This window comes from Onychostruthus taczanowskii, unplaced genomic scaffold (assembly GCF_017590055.1).
Source record: "Onychostruthus taczanowskii isolate IOZ18803 unplaced genomic scaffold, ASM1759005v1 scaffold9, whole genome shotgun sequence".
NCBI classification, from domain to species: Eukaryota; Metazoa; Chordata; class Aves; order Passeriformes; family Passeridae; genus Onychostruthus; species Onychostruthus taczanowskii.
In genome coordinates, this window is record NW_024506993.1 from 7204158 (window position 1) to 7230238 (window position 26081).

The following is a 26081-nucleotide window of genomic DNA, read 5'->3' on the forward strand; positions in this document are numbered from 1 at the left end:
GGTGATTTAGGTCACTCGTCTTTTCTAATTCCTCCTCCTCCTGTTTTCTCTGCTGATGAGGTCAGAGCCAGTAGTCTTGTGTGAAGTTTAATTTTTCCATGATCACAGGCACCAAAGCCAGAGAGGACAGATCTCCTGTCCTGTTTATTTCCGTGATCTCAGCTGAAAGTAGGGCTGTTCTCTAGCTTTCTTCAACTGACAATTGATTTACATGATACTGCTTAAAGCTCTGAGTTTTATTTCTCTTACTCCCAGAACTGAGATTATCTTTCTGTTGATGTTAGCAGCAACAGCCAAAAGGACACTTATTACCCTCTTCTTGGGCTAGCCAAGGACTCAAAGCCCACATCAGCATGACTTGGAGTTTTGTGATTTGAACATTCACCAAAGTGTATGCTTGATCTCTTCTGGCATAAGGAACCCCTTGCATAACCAAAAATGAAGTCTTTTTTCTATTTATTGAGCCAGAACTAAAGTAATTATAATGATACATAAAACATATTAATGCTGGATATTCTTATGTTTATTATTAGCCTGGTGCTACCACTAGTTTTGCCAGTGTTTGTGTTATAGTGTCACAGTGGCCAATTCATCACAGAGATTAAATGCTTATTTTGACATTAATTTTTAAAGTTAATTCTTCCTTTGTAGAAAACAGTAAATTCACTTCTCCTCAGAAATTATTCCATTTGCTTGAATTATCTGTAGCCAAGCAATTTCTCGGATTTCATCTTAGGGCTGCTCAGTGAAGTGTCCTGGTTTAGTCAGTCCAGTGGATATTGAGATCCTGTGTGCTGGCTTTAATGTAGGAAGTGTCCCTTTGTTTGACAGCTCTCCTCAGCAAAATGGTTTTATGACAGCTAAAGCAGATTTGGGGTTTCTCTCCCTTAATTCTTCTGTTGCAAATGCATTCTTCACCCATCCAACCATGCTGTAGCTATTCACTGGCACTAAAGAGCTTCAAATTCTGAGCAAGTTGTGAAAGACAAAAGGAAAGAGAGAATTAATACCGTGTAACATTGAGGCTCTGTAAGATTTTTATGTTGCTTTCTTTGCAGGTAATCTGTTCAGGCTAGAAATAATCCCATTCATGAATGCTGGTGAGCTTGAGAGTCTTGTAATTGCTCCTTCTTGTGCATTAACTTCAGTTTTTAAGTGTAAACAATTCTAAGTGTAAACAAAATATACTGAAAAGCAAGAGAACAACAAATTAACACTTGTGTACTGAATTCACCTGTTCTTTTCTCCTAGGTATTTATGGGCCATTGGTAAAAATGTTTGGAAGAGATGGAAGAAACGATTCTTTGTCCTGGTCCAGGTAACAGATGTAACTAGAAGTGATCTTAAATCACAACATGAAGTACTTGAGTCTGTCCTCTGGCCATTTTCAGTGCCATGTGATTGATGCTGAGCTGTGGTTCTGTGCAGGGTGTCTGTTAATCATGGATTCCTTTCTAAATGTATGGGTGTTCTCAAGGATATCCCAGTTGCAGACTTCTAACCTTGAGTTTCCAGATGCACTTGAATGCTTGATAAAATGGAGAATCAGTTTTAATGAGGAATTAATGAGGCGAGGAGGAAGCTCAGTCTGTCTCGGTTGGAGGTCCTTGGGCTCTCTTTTGAACCTCCAGGTTAAATTTAGAGCCCATTTGAAACTACAGAAGTTTTATCACTGGCTGTGTCAGAATCAGCATCAAATCATTCTTGACATCTATCTTGCCTTCACATTTATTACTTCTTCTCATTGTCTACAGCTCTCACTGGTCATTTTGCAGTCATCATTTTGCAGTGTCTTCCTTTTTCCTTTTTTTTACTTTTTGCCCTCAGTTTCATTAGACCTGTATATTTGACCACTGTTAAGAATTTCAAGGAAATGGGCAGATGTCCTCTGTAACCTAGAAAGGATAGAAAGGATCTGTACTTTGTGTGTTAGATCTTCCAAGGGTAGGTGAAACAACTGCCTTGGCCACAGAAGTGTGTGGCCCCAGTGTGAGTGATCCATTTTCACACCAACCTGAGGAAGTCACAGAGTCCTCTTGGGCCCATCTCTCTCTCCCTCCTCTCTGGACTCTCTTGGTGTGTTGTCTCCAAGAGGAATAAAACCTTTGTTCAGGGTTTTCTATGAAAGCAGCACAGAGATGCTCTGATGGAATAACATGGGATCCAGCTGAGATCTTGTGACAGCACAGATCCAAACTGATCAGGTCAGAGGGTAAAACCCTGCTGCTGGTGAAGCAGATGGCAGATCTGCTGTAGAGGGACAGTGTAAGAACAGAGATGGTATAAACCAGGTGCACCAGACTCCACATTTGGAGCACGCTTGTTTGTGTGCTGTCCTGTGCTGGTAAGGAGAGGAGTCCAAGCAGCCCCTCTTTCACCTTAGACACCTGATTTCCCTGCTCCTAAATCACCTGGTGTAAGCTGGTTCCTTTGTTTTGTGTTAATTATTGCTCCAAGTTCATCTGTCTTAGTAGAAAGCTTTAATTGTATTCAGTCCCCTTTTAGCCATCATGGCTGGCTTCCATAGCATGAAACTATGGGGCAGATAAGGAAATCCATCCTTGAGTAGTAAAGGAGATTTAGGATGTGTGGGACCCATGTAAATAGGAAGGTATTTGGAGCGACTCATTAAGTACCTAGTCCCATAACCAAGTATGATCAACAGAGACAGTTTAAGTGCTCATTTTGTACTCCACATGGGGTGAAAATGGCCACAGAGAGGGGGCAGGTAGTGTAGAGCAGCCACAGGGCATGTCTCTATCTGCCTTTCCCTTTTGGGAACATTACATACTGACCCTGTTCTTTGGCAGAGATTGAAGGATTGCTTTTCTCTGTATCTTTCCTTTATTATGTTCTGAAATGAAGTTAGAAGTGCTGTGGCAGTCCATGATCACCTGTAGTGCAACTGGTATTGCTTCTCCCTGAGAGACAGTTCTGTCCTATTAGACCAAGTTCTCAGTTCTTTTTTTCCCTGTGAACAGGGATGCTCCAAAGCAGAGAGTCATTTTTCCCAACCTCATTTCTCCCATAAATAATTCTATTGATACTCTTCTGTTCAAGGGTTTAGAGATTTGGACTTGTCTCTCAGAGCCTTCTGGCCATTCAGTGTGGTTGCAGTTGCTTCTCTGGTTTTTAGCTGCTATATATTCTTCAGCATGCTGTGGAATTGAAGCTCTCAGAGTTATTCCATGTTTTCTCATGTTACTAGGTCTGTATTCGTCAGTTGGCATATCAGAGCAGAATTTGGCCAGAAAAGCAATTCATTTGAATAAGATGAGCAGACTTTTGCCCCCAGAGAGTCTCTGTAGCCCACCTCAGAAATTCCAGCTGCCACTGCAGCTTCTCTGTTATGTTACCGTTTGCTCAACATTTGGTGCAATGTAAAGTGTTCTGCCGTACATCAAATATAAACAAGAAACACTCTCTATGCAGTCCCTCAGATGTAGTTTGAGCATATTGAACATGTCAGCAGGCAATAAAGATGGAATAAAAATACTTTGCTGTCCGTATGTTTGTCATTTGCTTTTCATGCAATGCAAAGGATGGGTGCTGATATGAGCAGGGATTGGCAGTAAAGGTGTTGATGTCCAGGATGCTCTGAACTCTGCTAAACCACAGGCAGAAAATAACCCCTGCAGGAAGGTGACCTGGCTCTTGTTACAGAGAGTGGACAAGGAGCAGCCCCTCTTTCAGGAGCTTCATCCACACCAGGCTCCTGCCTGCATCAGAATTGAGAGATAGAGCCCAAAGCCTAAAGTTCATTTGACATATAGTGGTCTGGTCAGTCCCTGACACTGCCAGGAGGGCAAGGCTGTTTGGAGGAGTAACTAAACATTTTCTTTCTGATCTCTTGTCTCTGTCCCTTACCTGTAGCATCTTCTATTGCAGCTCTGTTTCCTCTCCTGTTGCTTGCAGGATAACCTCCCCATCATGGGCTTGTGTTCTCTCCCTTTCCCCATTTCAGATGGACACAGCCTTGATTCCTTCAGTGCCATTGGGTGCTACCACTCTGTCTTCCGGTACCAGTGGTTAAGAAATTTGTGGTAATAAATACTCAGACTCTTCATAACTATTTAAACAAGGCACAAAAGTGCCAAACTGCATGGGTGGCACCAAGGAGGAAGGTGTTGATGGCAGTTTGTCTCTTTTGTGTCAGTGAAGCCTTGCCGCCAAAAACGGAGGCTTTGCGCACGTATGGAGAAAAAGCAGCTCTGCTGGGAGCGCTTCCACTGCTACTTGGCTTGTGTAAGCCCTGGAGAGAAGGGGAAAGGAGCAATAACTTCCTTGTAATTTGGGTGGAATAATCCCTCGCACCTTCTGTGTCTGTGTAACTGCAAGGGTTATACAGGAGTGAAGTGATTTGTTTGGGTGTAGTGGGTGCGAGCAGTTCCTTTGTGTCATTTCTAGACCTGAGCTCAACTCTCCAGCACCTGCCCTGCTGGGTGGACTTGGCTCAGCCCCTCGGGGAAGAGTTATGGCATGGCAGAGCAAGGGCGTGTGCTCCTCCAGCACCGATCTGTGCATGAAGAGGGGTTAGTTTTCCCTTCCGAATGAATCGCAGTCCTCTCTGTACACTGCCCACCCTTCTCATAGACACCCTTTGAGATGAGCAGCAGAAGAGCAGAATACTGATTAGATGTAAATTACATGGCAGAGACTCGTTACTTGCCTAATTTTAAATCCTGAGATATGCAGTGTGAAAATGATGGCAGAATATGGCCCTGAGCTTGGATGGAAATGGTCCACAGCATCACAAGCGAGGAAAATGCTTCGTAAAGGCAGCAGTAATGCCAGTGGCAGTGGTAAGCAAAAGCAATTAAGCTATTTAGGGTAAAGTTCTCTGTGACTGGTTAGGAAAGAAAATGTACATCCATTTCAGATGTTGTGTTTCCTAAGTTGCTGTATCAGCTGCTTGAGCACAGCACACAAATTTCAGCCAGTTTGCCAATTAGACCCTCGTGCAAAAGCTGGGATTTTTGATAGCTGGCAGAGCTTGTATTAATTCTTTGCAAGGTCTGATGTGCTGTACTGGCAATAACACCATGGTTGGTTATGGTGGGTTTGCTGGCTTTGCAATAGGAAATTTCTTACAATGATTTTTAAGGGCAAGTGAATTAATTACACTGAGATTTCAGACTGAATCTGTTCATCTCTTATCATAACCCCATTTCAGTGCTCTGGCAGCATATGGGAAGTAACACTCCATGGTACCTGGATGACATGTCTGCTGAGTAGCTTGAAGCAGTTTTCAGCTGATTGTGTCTGATGGTGTTTGCAGAATGTTGTTGGAACCAGATCAACTCTCTAGAGATTAAAACCAGTTGCAGTGTCTACGCCTGGATCTATTGTTCTAGTGACAGACTCCCTAAACTCAGCATAATTTAGACTAATAGTGACAGTCCTTGCTTTTAGCAAAACTCAGCTGACTTGGGATAAAATGAAATGAAGTAAGAGTTCAGTAACTCTGAATATCACCCAGAAATTGAAAATAATTCAGCAGAATTGCAATGTGGTACATGAGCACTCCTAGACTGTGGTCTTCAAGCTGAGGTGAATGACCCATAGGTAGTCCCCGTAATCATATTAAATAATGTTTTCTCTTAGACCCTTTTTGAGAACTAGGCATAGATGGTGATTCTTGTAAAATCTGGAGTGTGATGATAAATACAGAATATCTGGAAACTGCTGGTTAAACTGATGCCACAGCTAGTTACAGCTGGCTGCAGTAGGTCCTGCATACTCACTGGATGAATTCCCACCACATAGCCCTGCCCAGGAGAGCACACACATCTCCTGCTTGAGGAGAGAAGCTGGGACAACTGTTTTGTGCAGTTTTTTAGAGCTGAATGGATATGCTGAGATGTGAAAACTGCTTTTTTTTTTTTTTCTTAAAGCTAGATCATTTCCTCTGCTCATTTGTGTCAGGAAAGGGCTTGGGAGGCAATGTACAGCTGCAACCAGAGGACAAGAGTCTCCCATCAAAGTGGAAAACTGTATTACAGCTGGCAGTATCTTCGCACGGTTTCTCTCCCTTGGGACAAAATGCATGCTGTTAATTTAGAAAAGGTCCATTAAAGAATTTAACCCAAGTAGGGTGGTGTTGTGTCAACAGTAAAAAAGGGGGAGCAAATGACTGAGCTCAGAGTGTGAGGCATGACAATTAACAGGTTTGAGCAGGATCCTGGGGAAAGCAGTGCTCGCTACAGCAGGAGTCTCTGGTGGAGAAACCAGGACAAAGTCAGGACTGGTTAATGCATATCTGCTGTATTTATTAATCAGTTGGATTATATAGCTGGTGACAGAATATGGTCAAGTGCCAAGAAAGTCAGATTTAATTTAGCAGCCTGGGAATAGTGAACTTCGGCATTTGTCTCCTGCTGTCTGCTTCCCCTTTCCTGAATTTCTTTGTCTTTTCCCCCAGCTTTTTTTTCCCTTACGTTCTTTTGTCTCAAATTATTTCTCAAAGTGTTTTCCCCTGTTTTGTAATGAACCAGCTAGGGGTGCCTTGGATTAATTCCCTTCTTTTACTTTCTCTCAGTTCAGCTTCCTTAGATGCTCCTTTTCTGGCTGTCATCGAGTCCCTGGATGAAATCCCAGCTGCTTTGAGAGTTTGTCCCTCACTGGGCAGAGATTTCTCCTCTGTCTTCCTTCAGTTTCCCTCTGTATCTGTGTTTTTTCCAATTACTCAAACCATTCATCTTGCCCATCCCATCTGCTCGCTCGCTCTCATACTCAGCTATGGTTCAGAGTGAACTCAGCAGGCTGTAAGATTAATTTCTGCTATTAACTGTTTCACTTGTCTGGCCACTTCTGAGCTTACCAGAAAGCAGGCTCTGTAAAGCACAATATTTTGGAGGACTGATGAAAGGCAAGTGCAATCTTCTCTTGACCCTACAGTGTTGTTCTGCAGCAAAGCACAACTGTGACATACTGAGCTTTCTAGAATCTCATTTTCTTGGGCTTAGCTTTACCACTGCTTGTAAATGGAAGAAGCCACATTGCACTGGTGGCCGTTGCACCAACTCCTCTCTGACTCCAAGCAGTAAATGCTTCAGGCAGCAGGACAGGGCACACAGGCTGGTCTGCCAGTCCTTGAAGTCAGTAGCTCAAGTTGTTTAGGTACAGGCACTCTCCATGGCACAATTGGCACCTCTTCCAGAGGCCATCATTAGCTTTGTCCTCTCTCCAGCCTGACCTGTGGCTTGCTCCTGCCAGCAAGCTCAATTCCTGAGCTTGGGCTTCTGAGCTCTGTGAGTAGAGAAGAAGTAGGACATGAACCTGGATGAGCCCTGGCTCGCTGCCTGTTGTAGACCCACCTGCAGGTTTCTCTTGAAGGTCTCCTCTAATAACAAGGAAACCCTGTGCATTCCAACAGAAGAGATCAGTTTGCTTTGCCTCTGTACCAGGATGACTCCACCAGAGCCTACTGTCTTCACCTGTCATTTATAACCTTTAACATGAGAAATACCAGCTCTGAAATGCCTTTTTCCCTACATTGCCACTGTGTTGCTATGGTTGTCTTATTGATAGAAGAATATTTTCCGGGTCTAAAGAGGAGTGGAATCACTTGTATATGAAGAAGAGCCCAAAATTCAGACCTCATATTCAGGGTCAGAGAACAACAACTAAACTATTGAATGAATTACCTGCTGCTATAAACCATACAGGAAAAGCAAAAAAAGCATTAGTAGTATTAAGGTTCTCAATAAATGTCAGCATAAGTTACCACTGGCTCATTTCAGCAATTGCGTTTATCATGCAGTCCATGAAGTTCAGGCTATCTAACGCAGAGCAATCAAATCCTTACCGTTCAGGCGAGATCTCTAGGGTTTTTCCATAAATAAAGCACATTCCAGAATTTCTCCAGGAGATGGCAGCAACATACTGCAAGTACGACTGAATGAACACCACGGGAGCCCGAATGTTGCGCTGAGGGGCACTGGGTTATTTTTAGATTCCTTCGTGTTAATCTTTTTAGTTTTTGTGTTGCCCATACGATGGTAGGCATGCAAAGTTCAGAACAGGGAATATGCACTGGTGTGCTCCTGCTATTGGTCTGCTACTTGTCAATCTCCCGTCAGTGCTGGTAGTTTTAAGGAGGATGCAAGATGCTTAAAGCGTCGCTTTTAGTCTTACTCCCACAAATGTGTTAATGATAGAGTTTATTCTTAGGTGGCTTTTGGAGCTGTTCCTGGAGGAAGGCTCGGTGCAGGCAGGGCTGCTGGAGCAGGCTGGCAGCGAGCAGAAACCCATAGAGGGCAGCAGTAAACCAAGTGGTGTCTGGGCGACGCCGTGCCAATAGACGGGTCCCCCGACTTCAAAAAATTACATTTTATTAGTGAGAGATGCCACTAAAATAAGTGCTGCGTGTATCTTTGTAACCGAGCAATTTGGCTGGAGTTTGAAGGCAAAACCCCCCAGCCCAGCCACGCTCCCATCTTTCAGGATCTCTCCCAACTTCCAAAAAATGACAAGCACAATTCATTGCCACCCACCAGAGTTTTAAAGTTTCCTCCAGAGGTCAAGAAAATGTCCAGACGAATAAAATTACGTCAGGCGTCCAGGATGTGACACAACCTTAACAAAGTCATTTGAAATCATTTGACAGTAAATTTCCCTGTGAGTTCCTCGCCTGGGGCACGGAGAATCCTCTCCTCTCCTGGCTGGATGAGCTCCTTGCCGAGCATCCAGAGCAGGCACGGGGCCTTGATGCGGCCTGATGGGCTCCTAAAGGCGATTCGGGAGCCTGGCAGAGCCCCCGCAGCTGAGTCGGCTTCCGTCAAGAGCTTGACATTGAATGTATCGTGTCATGCAGATGGTACCTCAGAGGAGTGAGAGCTGCCATTTACAGCACTGATGACAACAACTGCCGAGATCAGTGGCATCTTAAGATTGCTTTAATATGACTGGCACCTAGCAATTTAGCTCACATTGTTTGTGACAGGGTGTCACTCTTGCACTTGTCTGGGGATGAATGATAGAGGGTTTTAAGCCGTGGAGCTTCCTCTTTTGGAGGAAATTAAACCGCTGTATGTACTGATGCAGAGAATAAGGTGTGTGCTGCAGGAGGGTGTGCTAAGAAAGGGCTTTGCAAAAGCCTGGTAAGAAGTTTAGTCTGTCTCTAATGGGTAATGAACATCCAAATTACCCCTCCATCCCCCATCCCTACAAACATGCTGTAAGTGCTTTGGATTGCCTTGTGGTGGTCACCCGGTGCCATCTTAGGTTTGTGATTTTCCTCAGGTTAGTCAATATACATTTGCTATGTGCAGCTACCGGGAGAAAAAAGCAGAACCTCAAGAGCTGCTGCAGCTCGACGGATACACTGTGGACTACACCGACCCGCAGCCAGGTACGGGCTCCCAAAGGGACTCCTCTCTCCTCCCCTCCCTGCCTGCAGCTGAACTCTGATCAGCATTATTCTAAATATCTGTGGTTTTATAGTGATCATTAGCTATGCATGACTTTACTATAAATAGATCTAAGGGACTGAGCTAGGAGTTGCACCAGAGGAGGGAAAGACTCATCTCTTCTGGGGAGCCTAAGTGAATTAGACACTTAAATCCCAGTGAAATTTTATTGTGAGCTGAATGCTCAAGTTGAGTAATGATCTAACCTGTGCCTTCAGATTGTATCCCCTAAATAAAAGGCTAGCAGCTATCCTTGTCTTTGTTGTGGAAGCATTTTCGCCTGCCCCATTCTCTCTAGGATGGATGTCAGTGCATGGAAGGGGCAAGGACAGAAAACCCTGGTACCTGGAGGCACCTGTTGGTGCCTCCCTTATTCAAGTGGATGAGCACAATTTTTCTTTTATTTCAGTGGGACAACATGCTGAGCATGGTGATCCTCACCATGCCTTGGGTAATGGTATCCCCAGAGGAGATGAGAAAAGATACAGTAGGTTGTTGTCAAGCCCTTTATTCCCTTTATTCCCTTAATTTTCATATCAGGGAGATGGGAGGATGGGTAGAAAATCAGGGCAAAGATAGAAATAAGGATATCACCCAAGGACCTTTTTCTGCAGTGTGAGCACTGATGCTTTCAGTCTAATGGGCAACCTCCCACTCAAACCCCATTTTTAATTGGGCTCCAGTGGTGTCCACATGGGACTAGCACAGATGGAGCTGTAGGTGAGAGAAGCAATTAATCCAAGTGTGTTGGGGCATGTTTTAGTAATTGGTTACCTGGGGACCTGTGGGCTGTGTTGCAGGTGAGTTTGGTGCAGGGGAGGGGACTCAGCTGGGAGCAGCATGGGACTGGGTGAAGAGACACCCGAGCAGTGGTGGGGTGGGAAACTGGGGGAGATCTCCTGGCTGGCCTCAAAGTCTGTGAAACTGCATTGTCACTTCCTTTCCTGCCAGGTTTGGATGGTGGCAGAACATTCTTCAACGCCGTGAAGGAAGGAGACACAGTGATTTTTGCGAGTGATGATGAGCAGGACCGTATCCTGTGGGTCCAAGCCATGTACCGAGCCACTGGCCAGTCTCACAAACCTGTGCCACCTACCCAAGTGCAAAAGCTAAATGCTAAAGGAGGAAATGTACCCCAGATAGATGCTCCAATCTCTCAATTTTGTAAGTAAATAAGTTCTCCTAGACAGCCAAAGTCTTTGATGGAAAGATTTTCTGCACTGATGTAAATCAATATTCACACACATGTTTCTGATTTCAAAACAAAATGTTTTTTCATTATCATAAAGCTTCTTTTTACATCAGTAGATCCAGAAGCAGTTAACCTGTGTGTTTGACAGAACCAAACCCAAGAAACAAAATTCCTTGGGGAACTTGTCAATGGGTATTTTAAAGTGCAATACTTGATGGAGGAGAGAGACTGGGATCTGAGAGCCTGAGACCCACCTTGCCTTCCACAGACACGTGTTTTACCCCCACACAATAAATTGCACACCCAGATCAGAGCAATTCATTAGCACCATTAGCTGTCTGTCAAATGCATCATGTGCTCAAAACTACAGGTGCAAATCTTGCAAGTATGAAATGCACACACAAAAAGAGGTCTCCTGTTGAATATTCAACTGTAGGAAAACATATGGTATTTTTAACAGGTTGCTTTGCAGGCCAGTTAGATGTGAATTTAAAGCAATCATCTTTTAAGCTGTAGCTATGCTGCATGTCCTATGCAGTTACACACATTTTCTTCATCTGAAATTTAGAGCAATTTCTTTTCTCTTGCAGATGTAATTTGATTATAAACCACACAAATGCCTCTTGGCTTATTTTTCTTGAAGGTCTCAATCATCTGCAGCCCCTTTATTATGTAACATACAGCAGTTCTTGCTAGTTTCAGCAAAATTTAAGAATTATTATCATTAAATATAAGTAAAATAAGGAAAAGTGGTAAATATTAAAGAATTCTTCTGATTAAAATAGATTTCAACTTTTTAAAATAGTCTCTGTAAAGTAGTTATGGAGTATATTGTTGTAAGGAACTCAGAAAATCTGAGCTTTCCTTATCAATAGCATTTGACCATCTTTTGTATTTCTTTAACTTCATAACAGTATTTATAGAAAGTAACAGTACAAGACATACAGCTCTATGACCAGTGCTACAGCAGAAAACCTCTGCTTGCTGCTTTTTTTTTTTTTTTTGTGTTTTCCACATGCTTGTGTGTTTTGGCCTCCCTTCTGCAGTTGCTACAAGTGAATTGTAGTGTGATGCAGTGTGGTAACCTATAGTCAGTGTTTTCATTTCAGTGATCCTCATCCTCTTCACTGCAGTCACTGACTTTGGGAGTGCAAGGTGTTGTCCCACTAGGGTTGGGAAGAAAGGACACCGCTCAGAGAGTCTCCCCAAAATGGGATGTGGGAATTGGCCTCTTGCAAGTGGGACATTTACTGGCTGTGATAAGCCTCTACACCTGGCTGAGTCGTTTCAACCCAAGAGCATTCCCAGGGATTTATGTCCCTCTGCCCAGAATGTTTAATCAGAGAGTTCTCAGAAGTAGCAGGCACAGGTTCTTCTACTGCTGCTTTTTCACATACTAAAACCCTTCAAAGCATTACAAGGGGGAGCAACAGAGGGATTCTGCCTGTGGCTCCCTCTTCTAACAAGTGATGCTGAAGGCTGCTCTTAGTTGTGGGGATGGTGTCCAGAGGATGCACTCCTGTCCATCCCAGCATGATCCCTGCAGAGTAGGATGAGAACAGAGAACATCAAACTGAGGAAACACCTTTCCTTCCACTCTTCTCCCATCCCTGCAGACATCAAGCTTGGAGAATTTTTCTGCTGGGTAAATTCCTGATATTTACAGAGTTTTCAGTTCACCAGAACAATATGAAGGGTCAGGTGAGATGTTGCTTTCCAAGACACATCATAGCAGCTGTAGCAAAATCTGCCAGAATTTTGAGGAGGGAAAGGAATTGCCCAGGGCTGTGAACACTTGGGTGTATGATTTTCTTGCACAGCCAAGCCCTGTATTTGTGGGAGAGCTGAACCTCTGTGCTTAGGGTACCTGGGGTGGAGAAGGGCATTGTCCTAAGGCTTGTCCTAATCCTTGCCATAGATCAGGGAAGTCAGTGACTGGGCCCGGGAGTCAACTCTGCATCTACACAGCCTAGCATGTCCATCAGAGCCTTGTGCTGCTTGTGGTCCTCCAGATTCTCAGCCTGACTGTGCTCAGAGCTATAGGCATGCCACAGGCTTGACCTTGTTTTTGCATCTCGCTCACTTGCCAGGAGGCAGGGCTCCCTTATCCTTGCTTCTGGTGAAAACAGCCAAGATTTCACCCCCTGGGCCCTCCAGAGCATTTGAGGGAGTCAGGATCTGACCTCAGTTTCTCTCACTTGTTCTGATGCCAATACCAGCTCCAAATCTGGATCATTTTGCTTTTTATAACACCACCACCCTCTTTCTATCCACAATGCATTTTTCTTTAAGTTGCACTGCGTCAGTCTCCCCTTTTTGCTGCAAGAACTCGGAAACCCTCTTGGATGTGTTGTGCCAAAGCCTGGGAGAGAGAGACTAGTTGGCTCATCAGTCCACCAGTGTGACGGCTTACTACTTGAGCATCTTCTGGGCTAGTGTGTTTTGTCCTTGGTTTTCCTTCCTCCTCCCCGTTTTGATCTAGATCCCTCTGACAGGTCTTTGTGCACATCCTACAAGAGGAGGAGGGCAATGTGCCATAATACACCTTCATCTCAACAGGAAAGGCTGCTCATTTTTCTTATTTCAACATGTATACATGGCAGTGCTCATTGCAAAAGTCATAGGGCATAGCAGTTAAATGATCTGAAGCAACAGTGAATCATGCATGCCACATATGGGGAGTCCCAAATGCACAAATACATATCTCAGCTCCTTCAGTCTTGAAATCCGAACATACCAAGTATTGCATTTTTAAAAGGGTCTAGGTTTGCTATTGGCTTTGTATTTGGCTTGGGTGTTGTGGTTTGGGGTTTGGGTTTTGTTTTGGTTTTTTTTGCCTGCGGAAAGGTAAGGACTTCCGTGAGACATTTTATTCTTGTACGTTTATCTCTATACCTGTCATATTTTTATTTTCTTTGTGCTTATTAGAGGCTATGGTGAATGAGGATGTGCAAAGAAGTAAATGTTAAGCCATTTGACGAGTAACTGTTGTTACAGCTTCCATGTCGTAGCAGTCCGAGACGGCTCATGCGCATGCATGCACACGCACAGAAAATCCAGCCCTCCGCGCCTGGCGTGGAGCTGTCTGTTGCACTGAAACTTGGGAAGCACATATCTTGCTGTTTGGGAAGCTTGGGAGAAACAAAATTCCACTTGGCTCCCGCCTCTTTTGACTCAGTAAATGTAAAGTTTGAGCAACACTCAAATTCTCATCCATAGTTCAATGGCAGCACTTGACTTAGAAGTAAACAGACAGCTCCAAACCAGGGTGGAGTTTATTTTATTTGCAATTTAAGTACTGAAAAAATAGATCCTGCTATTCATTAATTTTTGTATGACTTACAATTCCTTTTATGTGGGTGAACAATACCTGTTAGAGTGAAAAGTTTTGCTTTTTTTGTTTTGCTGCAATTTCAAAGAAAAACTCCATTTACACAAAGCTGTGCTTTTCTCCAGTGTTCGCATTATAAAAGAAAAAAACCCAAACTGTTCTTGTTTACTGTTGAAATCATTCACAGTATTATAGTCAATAATGCTGCCAATACATATTACACCTTTTGGCAATATTTAAGCTTCATAAAAGTGGTCACCTGTCTGAAAGCACCAATCTTTGTTCTGTGTTAGTGATGTATCAAAGAAAATTCCCAAACGTGCTCAACATTCTTTTTTTTTTTTCTTGAAGCCCTTTTTTTTTGACATGAAAGATTGGTCTGTACTTGTTTTACGTATCATTTGTGGTTACATTTAGTTTTTAATGTCTGTTTATATTTAATAACTGTTAATCACACCATATACAATGAGTTGGTTGTTTTCAGAATTTGTGATGATTTGTTCCCCCATAATAAGTAGCAAGGTTTATTGAGCTGCTTGAGAAATTTTCAGCTATAAGTGGTTTTCTTTTTGGTTGGTTTGATTTTCTTTAAGTTTCTTTTTCATTCTTTGCTTGAACCCAAATATTTAGCTGCTAGGTTAGGGCTCCTGTCTGCTTTCCTGAGCCTTGTTGCTAGTCTTTATGTTATTCTGGTTTGTTCCTTCTTACCCTGCTAACTTCTAGCTGGACTCAAGGGTAAGTGCTTCCCTGTAGCTAGCACAGCTCAGATAATCAGACTAGATTATCTGACATATGCAATGTGCTTTTTTTTTTTCTCTTAAATCTTTCTCATGTTTAGATTTTGTAGTACAAACTTTCCATGTTATTTTCCTGAATTGAGATTTGAAATGTAAGTTTCCATACTGAAATTGGGATGCATGTGATGTTTGCATAATTGCCTTCTCTCCCTGGCTTTCACATTGGCATCAAGTGATCCTCTTAGTAAAGCCAATCATTAACATTTCTATTTTTCATTCCAAGATGTAAATAGTAATTAACATCACAATAAAACTGTAAATAATACCTTCTTTTGTTTCATGGAAATTACATCTAGTTGACTGCTTCCTGCCTGAAAACAGATCATTTTGCACTCTGACAATATCCTTTCTCTCCGTGCCGATGATTAGCTTGGTGCAGCGCACCAGAGTGCAGGGCTAACCATGGACTCCTCAAAGCATAGAAAGGTAGGGCAGGAGACCCCAAGAGACCCAAAAAAGGTGCAGAGCTCCAGAGGAGGCCCCTAGAAACCCCTCCACACATGCCTTGTGAAAAGAGCCCTGAATCATCGAGGTTTGATTAGTTCCTCTCCCGTTAACTCGGCAGGGAATGATTTCAGCAGCAAGTGGCAGCTCTCTGGTTCACCCTGCATTTGGAGAGGCTGGCCTGCTCTGACTTAAATGCATTTTTCATGGAGGGGTGCTGCTGCTGCCCCAAATTATCATAAATTATTGTTTTAGTATGGGTCTCAGTCACCAATCAAAGCCGTGCTAGTCAAAAAATAAGCCAGGGGAATTGCTATTTTACTTTTTCCTGCTGGTATACCGACTTTGCAAAAGATAAAAGCCCAGACCTGTGCTGTAAGAGAGCTTCTCCTTAGTTTGTTCAGTCCTAAACACACCCAGTACAAATCCTTTATTGGTGTTAAAATCTTCTGTAATATCTGGTGAGTGCCTGCTTTCCTTAGGAGGGAATAGCATCAGTGGGTCATGAGAGCTGGCAAATATGTATCTGGAGTATCTGAATGCAATTATGAGAAGGAACAGGCGGTGTCATCCCTCTTGGCCATCAACAAGACTCCTTTTTTCCTTCCTCTTCCTTTTATTTCTTTTTTCTTCTTTTTTCCTATGTGTGAGTATGTGCGTGTGTGTACAAATATCCCCCTGGGTAGCAGGCAGAATTCCTTCTCAGCAGACACTTTCTTTTTTCTTTCTTTATTTTGTTTTCTAAATGTTTGGATTTCCAAAGAGAATTCTTATCAGACTTTACTGCAACAAAAAAACTAACCCACAAAAGTTTAATTTCAATGAAATACAGATTTTTGCCACTTTGAAAGAAAGAAAGAAAGAGTGAATGAATGAATGAATGAATGAACCTGGGTTTGGCAACATTACATGTATTTGCACTACAATGCATCGCTATCTTATTAGATTATTAGTTTTGTGCTTTAATTGCTTTACTTTTTTAGATAGTTAAAGATATCATGAGAGCGCTGCTGTGTCTTCTGTATTGTCAACTTGCAGATGCTTCATTGCAAGAATGCAGAACTAAAATGTTAAATCAGTCTCACATAACCTGCATGAATTTAAAACTAGCCTGTAAATCTCTTCTACATGCTTTAAGAAGCCTGGAACTCTAACTTATGAAATACATATTCAGAGGTTTCTGCAGCTATCCAATTCAAAATATTTTTAAGTAGTTACAAAGATGCTGTGAAATAATGTTTTATATTATAAATAGCTGTTCTAAAACTATGTTTTTAACTTGCCACACAAGGAATTATGTAAGTGCATACTACAAATTCTTATTCATCTAACTGCCAATCCTTAGACAACTTAGATTGCAATTCAGTGCCTGGTGTGTCTGGTGATTTACAGGAGCATTCATAACAATTTATTAAAATTCTAACTGAAGCAGAAAAGAATTTTTTTGCAGCAGGGAAAAAGCCATAAGCCACAGGAATAAACAGCCCATTATATTTAAAACTGTCTTCTAACATGCAATAATATGAAGAGGAGAAGAAAGAGCTCTTGGCTCTGCAGCTGAGAAGTGAATTGGGGCTCCTGCAGTGGCCACAGCTCAGCAAGGAGCAGGTTTGGGGAGCAGATTTGGGGAGCAGGTTTGGGGAGCAGGTTTGGGGAGCCCTGAGCACACACACATCACTTCTCAGAGGCAGCAGTGCCACAGTGCACAGCGAGGAGGGGATGTGGGAAGTCACCAGCTAACACTGCCAGCAGCTCACTCACAATCCACCTGGTGTTTTAACCCAGGTACAGGGATTCAGTGTTTCCCCTTCCAGAACATCAGTATTTGCTAGTGAAGCCTCTTGCTCCACGCAGGCAAACAAAATGGGGTTTTCAGGCTCTTCCTTGGGTATTTCTTTCACAAGTCACAGCCCAAATGTGTCCGTGAGCAGGAGGGGACCCCGCTGCCCCTCAGGGCAGGCAGGGGGTTCCAGTGGGCACTCCATGAGCCACCTGCCGTGGTGCATTGCTGGCCAGGCTGGAAAAGTTCTCCCACTTTGCCCAGCCAGGCCAGCAAAGACTTTTCTAGAAATATCTGTAAATGAATAGCTGCCATCAATCATTGTCATTCCTTTATTTCATGTCTCTGATGAGGTTGACTAGTGTCATTGTTTGTTACTGTCCAAACCACATCTTCATTCTTGTAATGTCAAGCAGATATGACAAGCACACATTTTCCAGATGAGTAAGATACAAAGTCACCTTTTAATTTACAGTTGTTTGGGTTTTTGTTTGTTTGGTGGATTTTTATTTTCTTGCAACAGGGAAATGTGTTGTAAAATTTACTAGATTTTCTGTTGCCTTTGGTACTAAAACAAAGTCACTCATTAATGAAAAGAAACAAATCTGGAGTAAGAAATTCTTACAATAAAATGGCTACCTAAAGCCTTTTATAACAAGAATTCTTTTATGGAGCTTGTCCCCCGCTATTAACTTCACTGCTCTCAAAGCAAAATCTGCCAAAATTATTGCTGGAGCAAAAGAAATGCAGAGAGCAGGGAAATACATTTAAGAAAAAAAAAAAAAAAGAATGAGGGATTTGACTGGTTTGTCTCTTCCTTTTTAAATAACAGATAGATAAAGAGAAATACAGCCCTCAGAGAACAGAACAGTGGGACAGTCCTTTGGTTTTCATTATTCTTGTTACTGTTGAAATCTTTGTGTTCCTGACACTGGCAGATTTTTAAGATTCTGATTTCAAACACATGTAGGGAGGGTGTGTATGACAGGGGTCCAGTTAATGGAGTCAGCATAAAATGCAGACTGGACAAAATAAACCCAGCAGTATTTTAAAAAGGCAGTAATGCAGGGGACCAAATGTTATATAAAAGGCCAGAGTCTGCAGTTTTGCAGAAGGAAGGTTTGTGGAGCCTGTGCTGGCCATGTCCCTCCACTGGCAGCCTCCCTCCTGAGACCACCATCAAACACCTTTCAGCTGCAGTTGTGTGCAGCTTGTCTAAATATGTAAGATAACTTTTGTGGGCCTGAAGCAGCATTTTGGCTGGGGCACCGAACAAAGAAACACCAGCGAGCTTGGCACGGCACCTTGGGAAGGGATTGCAAATTACTGGAGCATCATATAACTTTCTTTCTTTGGTTTCTCCTTCCTTTTTAGCTAGAATAACAGAGCAGGGTCAAAAAAGCAGCTGTATTTGACTGAAACAATTAATTTAAAGTACTTAAAAACTGGCTGTACAGTTTGGGTGTGAATATTAGCAATTCTCGTTTTGTACTTTAAAACCACATTCAAACTATATAGAACATTTTGAAAGAAAGTGGATTATACATAAAACTTATTTCATATGCAAATGTTGGCATTATTGTAAATTGCAGATATTTGTCTGAAGCAGAGTAATAATGTATTTAGATCTTTTTGTGTTGCCTATGAAGTTTAATGTTTTTGTTATAATTTCATTCATGAATTTAGTTTTTAAAAGTGAGCCCATTGCAAAAATCAAAAGGCAAAAATAAATTGCAAGGTGTGTGGGATGTTTATTTAGAATAATTAAGGGAAGGTGAGTTTAGTGTAGGATTGACTTCTTTAACCTGTTCCTAATTTTTAAGAATTTTGGCCCAATGAAGCATCTGGCCCTGAGCTGATATTCCATTTAAAAGAAGTACACATTTGTATTACCATTCTCCACAGTCATCTCCAGTTCCCTTCACAACAGCTGTGTCCCCTGGGTGGGTGATGTGCACTCACCCAGCCCTGCATCTCTGCTGGTGCAAAATGGTTTGGCCATGCAAGAGTTGTGGCACTGGGCTGTGCAGGGAGAGCTGCAGCTGCTCATCCTCCTTCCCATGGCAGAAATCCACATTTTAAATCACTGACTGAGCAGAAGTCATGTGCATAATGCTTTTCTGGTCACTTGAGCTCACACAGTGCCATGTCTGATGTCTCTCTCTTCATGTGGTTGCTCTGATGAGGAGAGATTTGGGGCAAATGGGCTTTCGAGCAGGCACCCAACGGAAGATGTGGCTTCAAAGTGTTTAATGAAAGTAAAATTGCTCCTGATTATGGCCAGTTGTGAAGGACATTTAATCACTGTGTCTGTTCTCACGCTTGTCAGGGAACTCTCTGTGCCCCTGCCTTGGGCAGGGAGATTGTAAAAAGCCCAGCCAGACCCTCAGCTCTGTGGAAGCCAGCGGCGCTTCAGTCGGTTCCCACCAGCAGAAGGTCTGCTCTGTGCCCACCTTGCTTAGAGGATTAATATGGGGAAAAGCTTATTAGTCTGGAATAAAAAATACTCATTTCAAACATGCTTTCTAGCACATATGCTCAAAAAGGTTCACCAGCTAAAGGGCTAGAGGACTCTTCCAATTTCCAGCTGATTTACTCGGCTCTCAGAGCCTCGTTGGCTGAGCAGGAGGATTGACAGTGTATCAGGGCTCCTAATTGAAAAGTAATAAAATCTCTGAGCAAAACTGGCAAATGAAGGCCTCCAGCCAATTTGTCAGCTTGCAGTCAACTCGGAGGAGCCGGGCAGAGCAGCAAGCCATTAAAAATAGTCTGATAATAGCTGTTAAAACATTTTCCGGGCACTGGGGATGGAATGAAAACAGCACAGCCGAACTCTTTGGGAGTGAATGCAATCAAATCCATCTTGGCCCAAAGGGACAGAGACAATAGGGCAGAAAGCTGTCAAAATAGACAGGAGCCAGTCTGTGCTGCAGGCCACAGGGCTGGGTGGGCTTCACATCCCATGCCCAGGGATGCTGCAGAGGTGCCATGGAGGTGATGTGCTCCCCAGGGAGGTTGTTCCCATCCCCTGGGCCAGCCCTTGTGCTGCCACCTCACTCAGCACCATCAGCAGCTGCTTCTGTCCTGGTGCTGAATACACAGCAGGGAGAGGGAGGGATTTGGGTCCTGGGAGGGAGGCAGGGTTAGGGGTCAGAAGGACCCCAGCACATACAGGGGATCAGACCCTCAAAAATTAATCCTCTGTAGGAAAAACATCAGTGTTTATTCAGTGGGGTTATAGTGAGGAAAATTGCCAGCTACAGCTGAATTAAGTATTGCTAGCAGCTAATTGAAATGTTACATGTTTCAATTTGTCTGATTTCTTTCCAGTGAGTGATGTTATTTATATAGTTTGTATATAGATAACGACAGACTATACAGAAAATGTAAAGATTGCTACCAATGATCATTACTATATGAGAGCACTGACACAAATGAGGTATTTGGAAAGACATGCCATCCTTCACAACTAAATATTTAATAGAAAAATATATATAAAATAACATTCACATTCTCATTTAAAACTTTTTTTCCTTTTTAATTAAGGATTTTTGGGGTTATTTTTCTGGTAAAGAGGGATTTTGTTTTAAAACAAATACAGTTACCATATACTCCTGCTGCGGAAAACTGCATTTTTGTGTCCTTTCAGCCACATTGTTTCAAGGCCACCCAGTTCCCCTAGGAGGCTATAAACAGGGGAAGGATTTAAATCCTATTTTCTTTGTCAAGGATTTGGCAAGAACCCATATAGTAGGAAGCTGAGCACAGACAAAACCAAGTGAAAGGTGTCCTTTAATTCCCCAGCGGCTGCTAGAACAAAACCTGCTCCCAGCGGGGTCCTGGCTGGCCGCACCCAGGCTGGCTTGGAGGCTTCATTTCAACTGCTGAATTCGGTGTAGTTTAGTTAACCATGTTGAGATTAATTAATTAGCCCCTAGGAGTTAGTGCCCATAAACGTCACCCAAAGCAGAGAAGTGTGAATACGTTGAGGCTGTTAATTCACCCAAAAATGGCAGCTTGTAATCTAGGCAGAGGAAATTCAGTCTCTCCATCGGGATGACTGGCAGCTCCGACGCACTGTCGGGTTACTGCCTCTGTGACAACAAACTACATATCAATTTAACTTCTTAGCAATGCTTAAAAGAGCATCTTTTTATTTCACTGAGGTAGCATTTAAAGTTGCTGTTAGGAAAAAAAATTGCCGTGGGGAAGACAAACATTGGCATTTGGAGAAAGAACAACGTAACTGGTGTGATACCTAGAAAACCTAGTAAATGTAGAGGAAAAAAGCTGTAACTTCATTAGAATGGCAGAATCTATTACAATTAACCACAACTATCTAAATAGGAGCTAATTTACTTATGTGAGCCAAAATTCTGTTAACTCATAGCCTGTTGTAAGATACAGAGTGAATTTGTACGTTTGTTTTCTGGTTTTAAGTACAGAATAAATGCACTATAATGAGCAGTTGACAAGATGTTAATTCTAAAATCTTTTGCCTAGATACAATAATATAGTCCATAACTGATGCAAGTTGACAATGGGAGGTGAAGTGTACCGTATAGCCTGCAAAGAGAAAACTTAATGGCAATGGAGGGAAGAGGAGATACTTGGCTTTCATGCTTCATACTGTATATTTTTTCTGTTATATTTGTCAACTAAAATGTCTTATATCTCTCTAAATGGTGTCTTTCTCTATATGTATAAATGAACAGATGCAGATAGAGCTCAAAAGCATGGCATGGATGAATTTATCTCTTCCAATCCCTGTAACTTTGACCACGCTTCACTCTTTGAGATGGTTCAGCGCCTCACTTTGGACCACAGACTTAATGATTCCTATTCTTGTCTGGCAAGTATATTCTTTGGTCTCTAGTGATATAAACATCAAGCAGCAAAGTCAAAGCTAGTGCGACTGGGGGCTAATCCCCCTGTTGCTGGAAGATTGACTTCTGTTTACACCAGGTTTGAATTTGACCCAGAGGTATTTTCTTTTGAGAGGCTGCCTGCAGTGAACTGGCTGTTCTTCTCCAGTCGCACTGTCTTTATCATTTCTGTTTGCAATGTTTAAAATGTTTCTTCCTGCAAAGAGAAACTCCAGTGTGGGAATGTGAAGTAGAGAGCAGTGTTTTGCAGCCTCCTGCACTGCCTTCCAGAGTCTTCTGGATGAAAGAACAGGGAAAAGATGACTGTCTGGTACCACCTCCCATGTCAATGGAGTCCCACCAGGAATAACTGTGGCCCAGCTTTGTGTCTCTTTATGAGCAGGGGTCCCAAGCAGGTAACAAATGGGACTGTGTGGATAACTGCAGTGCTGCTGCAGTCTGTCCATGCTCACATAGTTGCATGCCCATCTTGAGTACTCCCATGAGCAGCAGGTGCAGCTCTCTGCCCACTGTAGGACAGTGGCACTGAGATGTTCCAGGACAGCTTGTAGTCTTTGGCTGGGGTGCAGTGCTTGGGGGCTTTTGTACTATAAGGGTTGAAATAACAAATAACCAGTAACAATGCAACCTGAGCAATTAAATTTCAGCAGTTTCAGTGAGGAGGATGAAGAAGCTCTTAGTTTTTGGGAAAACAACAGGATGAATCCTTTCTAGAGCGTCCTGAAACAGAGGACATGTCCTGAACACAGCATGAGACAGTTTCTGATCTGCTGCCCTCCTACTGCTGCACAGGGTGGCACACTGGGGTGTCATGGTGGGCTCCTTCAGCAGAAAGACCACACTGTGCTAAGAGCCTTTGCCAGCTGTGCAGTCCCTGGAGCTCCTGAGTGCTTTGCTGTTAAAAGCAGCAGGCTGGGAACACAGCTGAGCAGTTGGCAAGGAGGCTGTTGGTCTCAAATCCTGCCCTCCATGTCCCCCTCCACCACGGTGCTCCTCTCACTGCCCTGCTCCTTGTACCACACTCCTCCTCTGAAGGACTGAGGTCTAGTAAATGCCACTAGCAGTAATGAGTTTGCCCTGCTCCTTGTACCACACTCCTTGTACCTCCTCCTCTGAAGGACTGAGGTCTAGTAAATGCCACTAGCAGTAATGAGTTGTCACCTTCCTGAGGAGAGGCAGGGCTAGGAGGAACAGTTGTGGACATCCCCTGAGGTAAGGACGGGGTGGGGGAAGGCTGCACTTTACCTGCAGATACCCAAGTGGTACAAGTAGGCTTGGTGGGAGCATTGTCAGACCTGCAGCAGGTTCCTCACTGGTTCCATCAAGGTCCTTGCTCTGGCAGGCAGTGACTTTGGCATGCAGCTTCTGCTCCCCACGCATGGCTGACCCTAGGAAGACCATCCCCATCCATGCATGTCTGAGAGGTTGGCTTGCTGCTGGTTTGTCTCTGTGCAGTCTTGGGCCTGGTGAGAAATCTGTGGCCATTGAACTAAACTCATGGAGAGGTGAGAGACCATCACTGAAAATGATTAACAATGTTTTTCTTCAAGAAACCCACCAGCTGCACTTCTGCTTGTTATGGAGATGTTTAGGCCCTTGCTAGAAGCTACCAGAGCGGTGGAGCTCCCCTCAGCACCAAGACTCATCCTCTTCAGAGTGGAGCATCACCAATTAACCATCTTCTTTCAAATCACCCATTGCAGTGTTGTAAGGAACAGAATAATGGCCTGTGTTCACCTGTGCTTGGTTTCACGTGCTTCTTTACTTACTTTGCCATGTTTTTGTCCTGATTATGGTATAAAAACAGACTGCCCTCAAAAACTGCAAAGAGCTCCCACTATTCTTACTGTGTCTTTGGAATGTTGGTGATAGCATTGTGCTGAGTTGGCTGGAGGAGCTCTGAGCCCGTGGTAGGCCTGCTCTGTCCACTGCGTGCCACTGGGCAATTCTTACTCCCTACAGGACATTCCGTGCAAGGTTACACAGAGTTTTGCCTCGTCACACCTCTTGTTGTTTTCAAACGTGGACGTGGAGGTGCCAGGGAAGACTTACCCAGGCACAGAGGATAACTCAGCATTGCTTCCTTTCTGTGGAACCAGGTTAAACAACACTACCGTGAGCCCAGTCGCGGGCTGAGCCAGGCATCCCTAGGAAAACAAACAGCCTGGCTGACTCATCCCAGCCGTGGCAGAAGTGATATTTACTGGCAGAGAGCTCTGTGCTGGGGAGGGGGAAGAACACTTTCTGCAGAGCTTGCAGAGGGGTCTTGCCCATCATCCACAAATTGATAATACAGTCACATTCAGAGGATTTCCTGGACTTTTGAGAAGAGTATTTAGCTGTTCCAGCTTAGTATGGACCCTACACATGTGTGGGTCTTCATTCTTTTCACTTGGACGTGTGTGTTGTTTCTGAAACTGCCCTCCAACTCTTCCCAAGACTTCCCCACCTACTGCCAGCATCTAGCTCACACAGCCATCTCTCTGCTGGAGCTGTATTGCCCATGATGTGTCAGCATCTGTACAGTTTGTGTTATACAGCACAGCACGTACCACAGAAAGGTCTTCAGAGTACCCAGCCTAACCAAGATAATATGAGGGAGTCAGGTTAAGAGGTCCATGAAGCAAGCCACCAAGATTAAATTCTCTTAGATTTCCTATGATAAATCAGAAAACTCAGCTACTGGAATGTGTAATTTCCCTCAAAAACTCTGGTTTTCTCAGAAGCTGCATTTGCCTGTAGACAACTGGCCTATGTGTCACCAGCCCTGACCAAGCCTTTCTTTTCCCAGCTCCAAAGCACTCCTGACCTTCCCTGCCTGGAACATGTCTCCTTATCAGAGCAGTTCAGCTTGTTGAACACAGTCAGTGGAGCTCCTTGTGCTCTGTGCCCTTTCTCCATTGTCCCTTCCAGGTTTCCTCATGTCATTGGAGACAATCTGTGAGGCCACACTGAGCTGCACCTATCTGCACTGGGGACAGACACCCATGTGTCATCATTGGTGGCTGCGTTTGCCAGGCTGGCTGGGTGTCAGCTTGTTGGACCAGGAAAACCTTCATCAAGAGCCAGAATCTGCCTGAAGATGTTGGGGATCTGTTTGAACACTGATTTTCATCAAACCTTGGGGTTTTTTCTTGGGCTGTGGGGAGCAGCATTTACTTGCTCTGTTGGATCCCCATTCAGCAGCAAGTGTTTTATTTCCTGCCTCTGCCATGCAAAGGAAGACTTCCTGGTCCTCCTGGGGCTCTGGTTCTGCTGCCTGAGCTCTCATGAGTTCTGGGGCTCATCACTGAACCTCTGATCTCTGCTCATGCTTCCCCTCATGGCACCATGGCAGCGATTATGGGTGTTTACCATCATCCCTTCTGTTCTCCTGAGAACAGCACATTGCAGACCCCAGTTCAGGGGAGCAATGTGGCGTGCTCCAGATCGCTGGGTTCAGCCTCTGCTTCCTTTGCTCAGACTCTGATACTTGACTCCAGTGAAATCAGTGCCAGCCTTCCCATCACTGTCAGTAGAGCCAAGATTTCACCCCATAGGGAGAAATGAATTCTTTCTTTGTACTAGGTGAATATAACAATTTCAGCTGAACTTTTACCCCTATATCCAAAAGCAGAGCAATCATGGCATTTCCATATTTTTACCATGCCTGTTCACCAAAGGCTTACATTAAAAGAGACAAGAGATGGTCTAAGGATGTAACAAACAGGCAACATAAAGAACTCCAGAATCAAGCATAATACCACCAACCAAAAAGCAGACAAAAATACCAGCAAAAATGGTGAAGGCTAATATACCCCTCCCAAAAAATAGCCTTCCAGAGCGCTGTCCCATCTGCATTGTTCTGTGGCTTCATTTTGAAATGTGCACTTCTAGTGATCCCAGCACTGTAGCTACTCCCTATATCTATCATTTTCCCCTCATTATTTTAATTCTTTTCTCAATCTGTTTTGGAGTTGGCCCAATAAGGATGAGCAAATCCTTCTCTATGTCTTTGAGCTCTTAATTGATATTTCTTCAACTCTTTTCAAAGCAGCTATTTTGGCATCTAGAAAAGATTTGGTGTCATCTGAGTGGTAGAAAATATATTTTAATCTTTCACAGCAGTGTTGTTTCTAAGATGTAGCATTTGGGGTAACAGATGGGGTGGCAAAGAAGTTGCCTATAGGGGCAGTGCTCTGCCTCAACTACTCTCCCGCCCGCTGCAGGAACTTTTCAATTAAACGATGAAAGATTTTGCA

General features: G+C 43.5%; 1 protein-coding gene across 2 annotated transcripts in view; it reads left to right on the forward strand.

Annotated features, from left to right (window-relative positions):
• The window catches only part of CADPS (calcium dependent secretion activator), a 206163-nt gene that overhangs the window by 98713 nt on the left and 81369 nt on the right, over positions 1–26081 (forward strand). For both annotated transcript variants that reach the window (XM_041425708.1, XM_041425710.1), the window contains exons 9-12: positions 1252–1318; positions 9244–9352; positions 10362–10574; positions 21670–21806. In XM_041425708.1, the coding sequence (XP_041281642.1) occupies positions 1252–1318; positions 9244–9352; positions 10362–10574; positions 21670–21806 (526 nt within the window). The remainder of the gene's footprint in view (positions 1–1251; positions 1319–9243; positions 9353–10361; positions 10575–21669; positions 21807–26081) is intronic.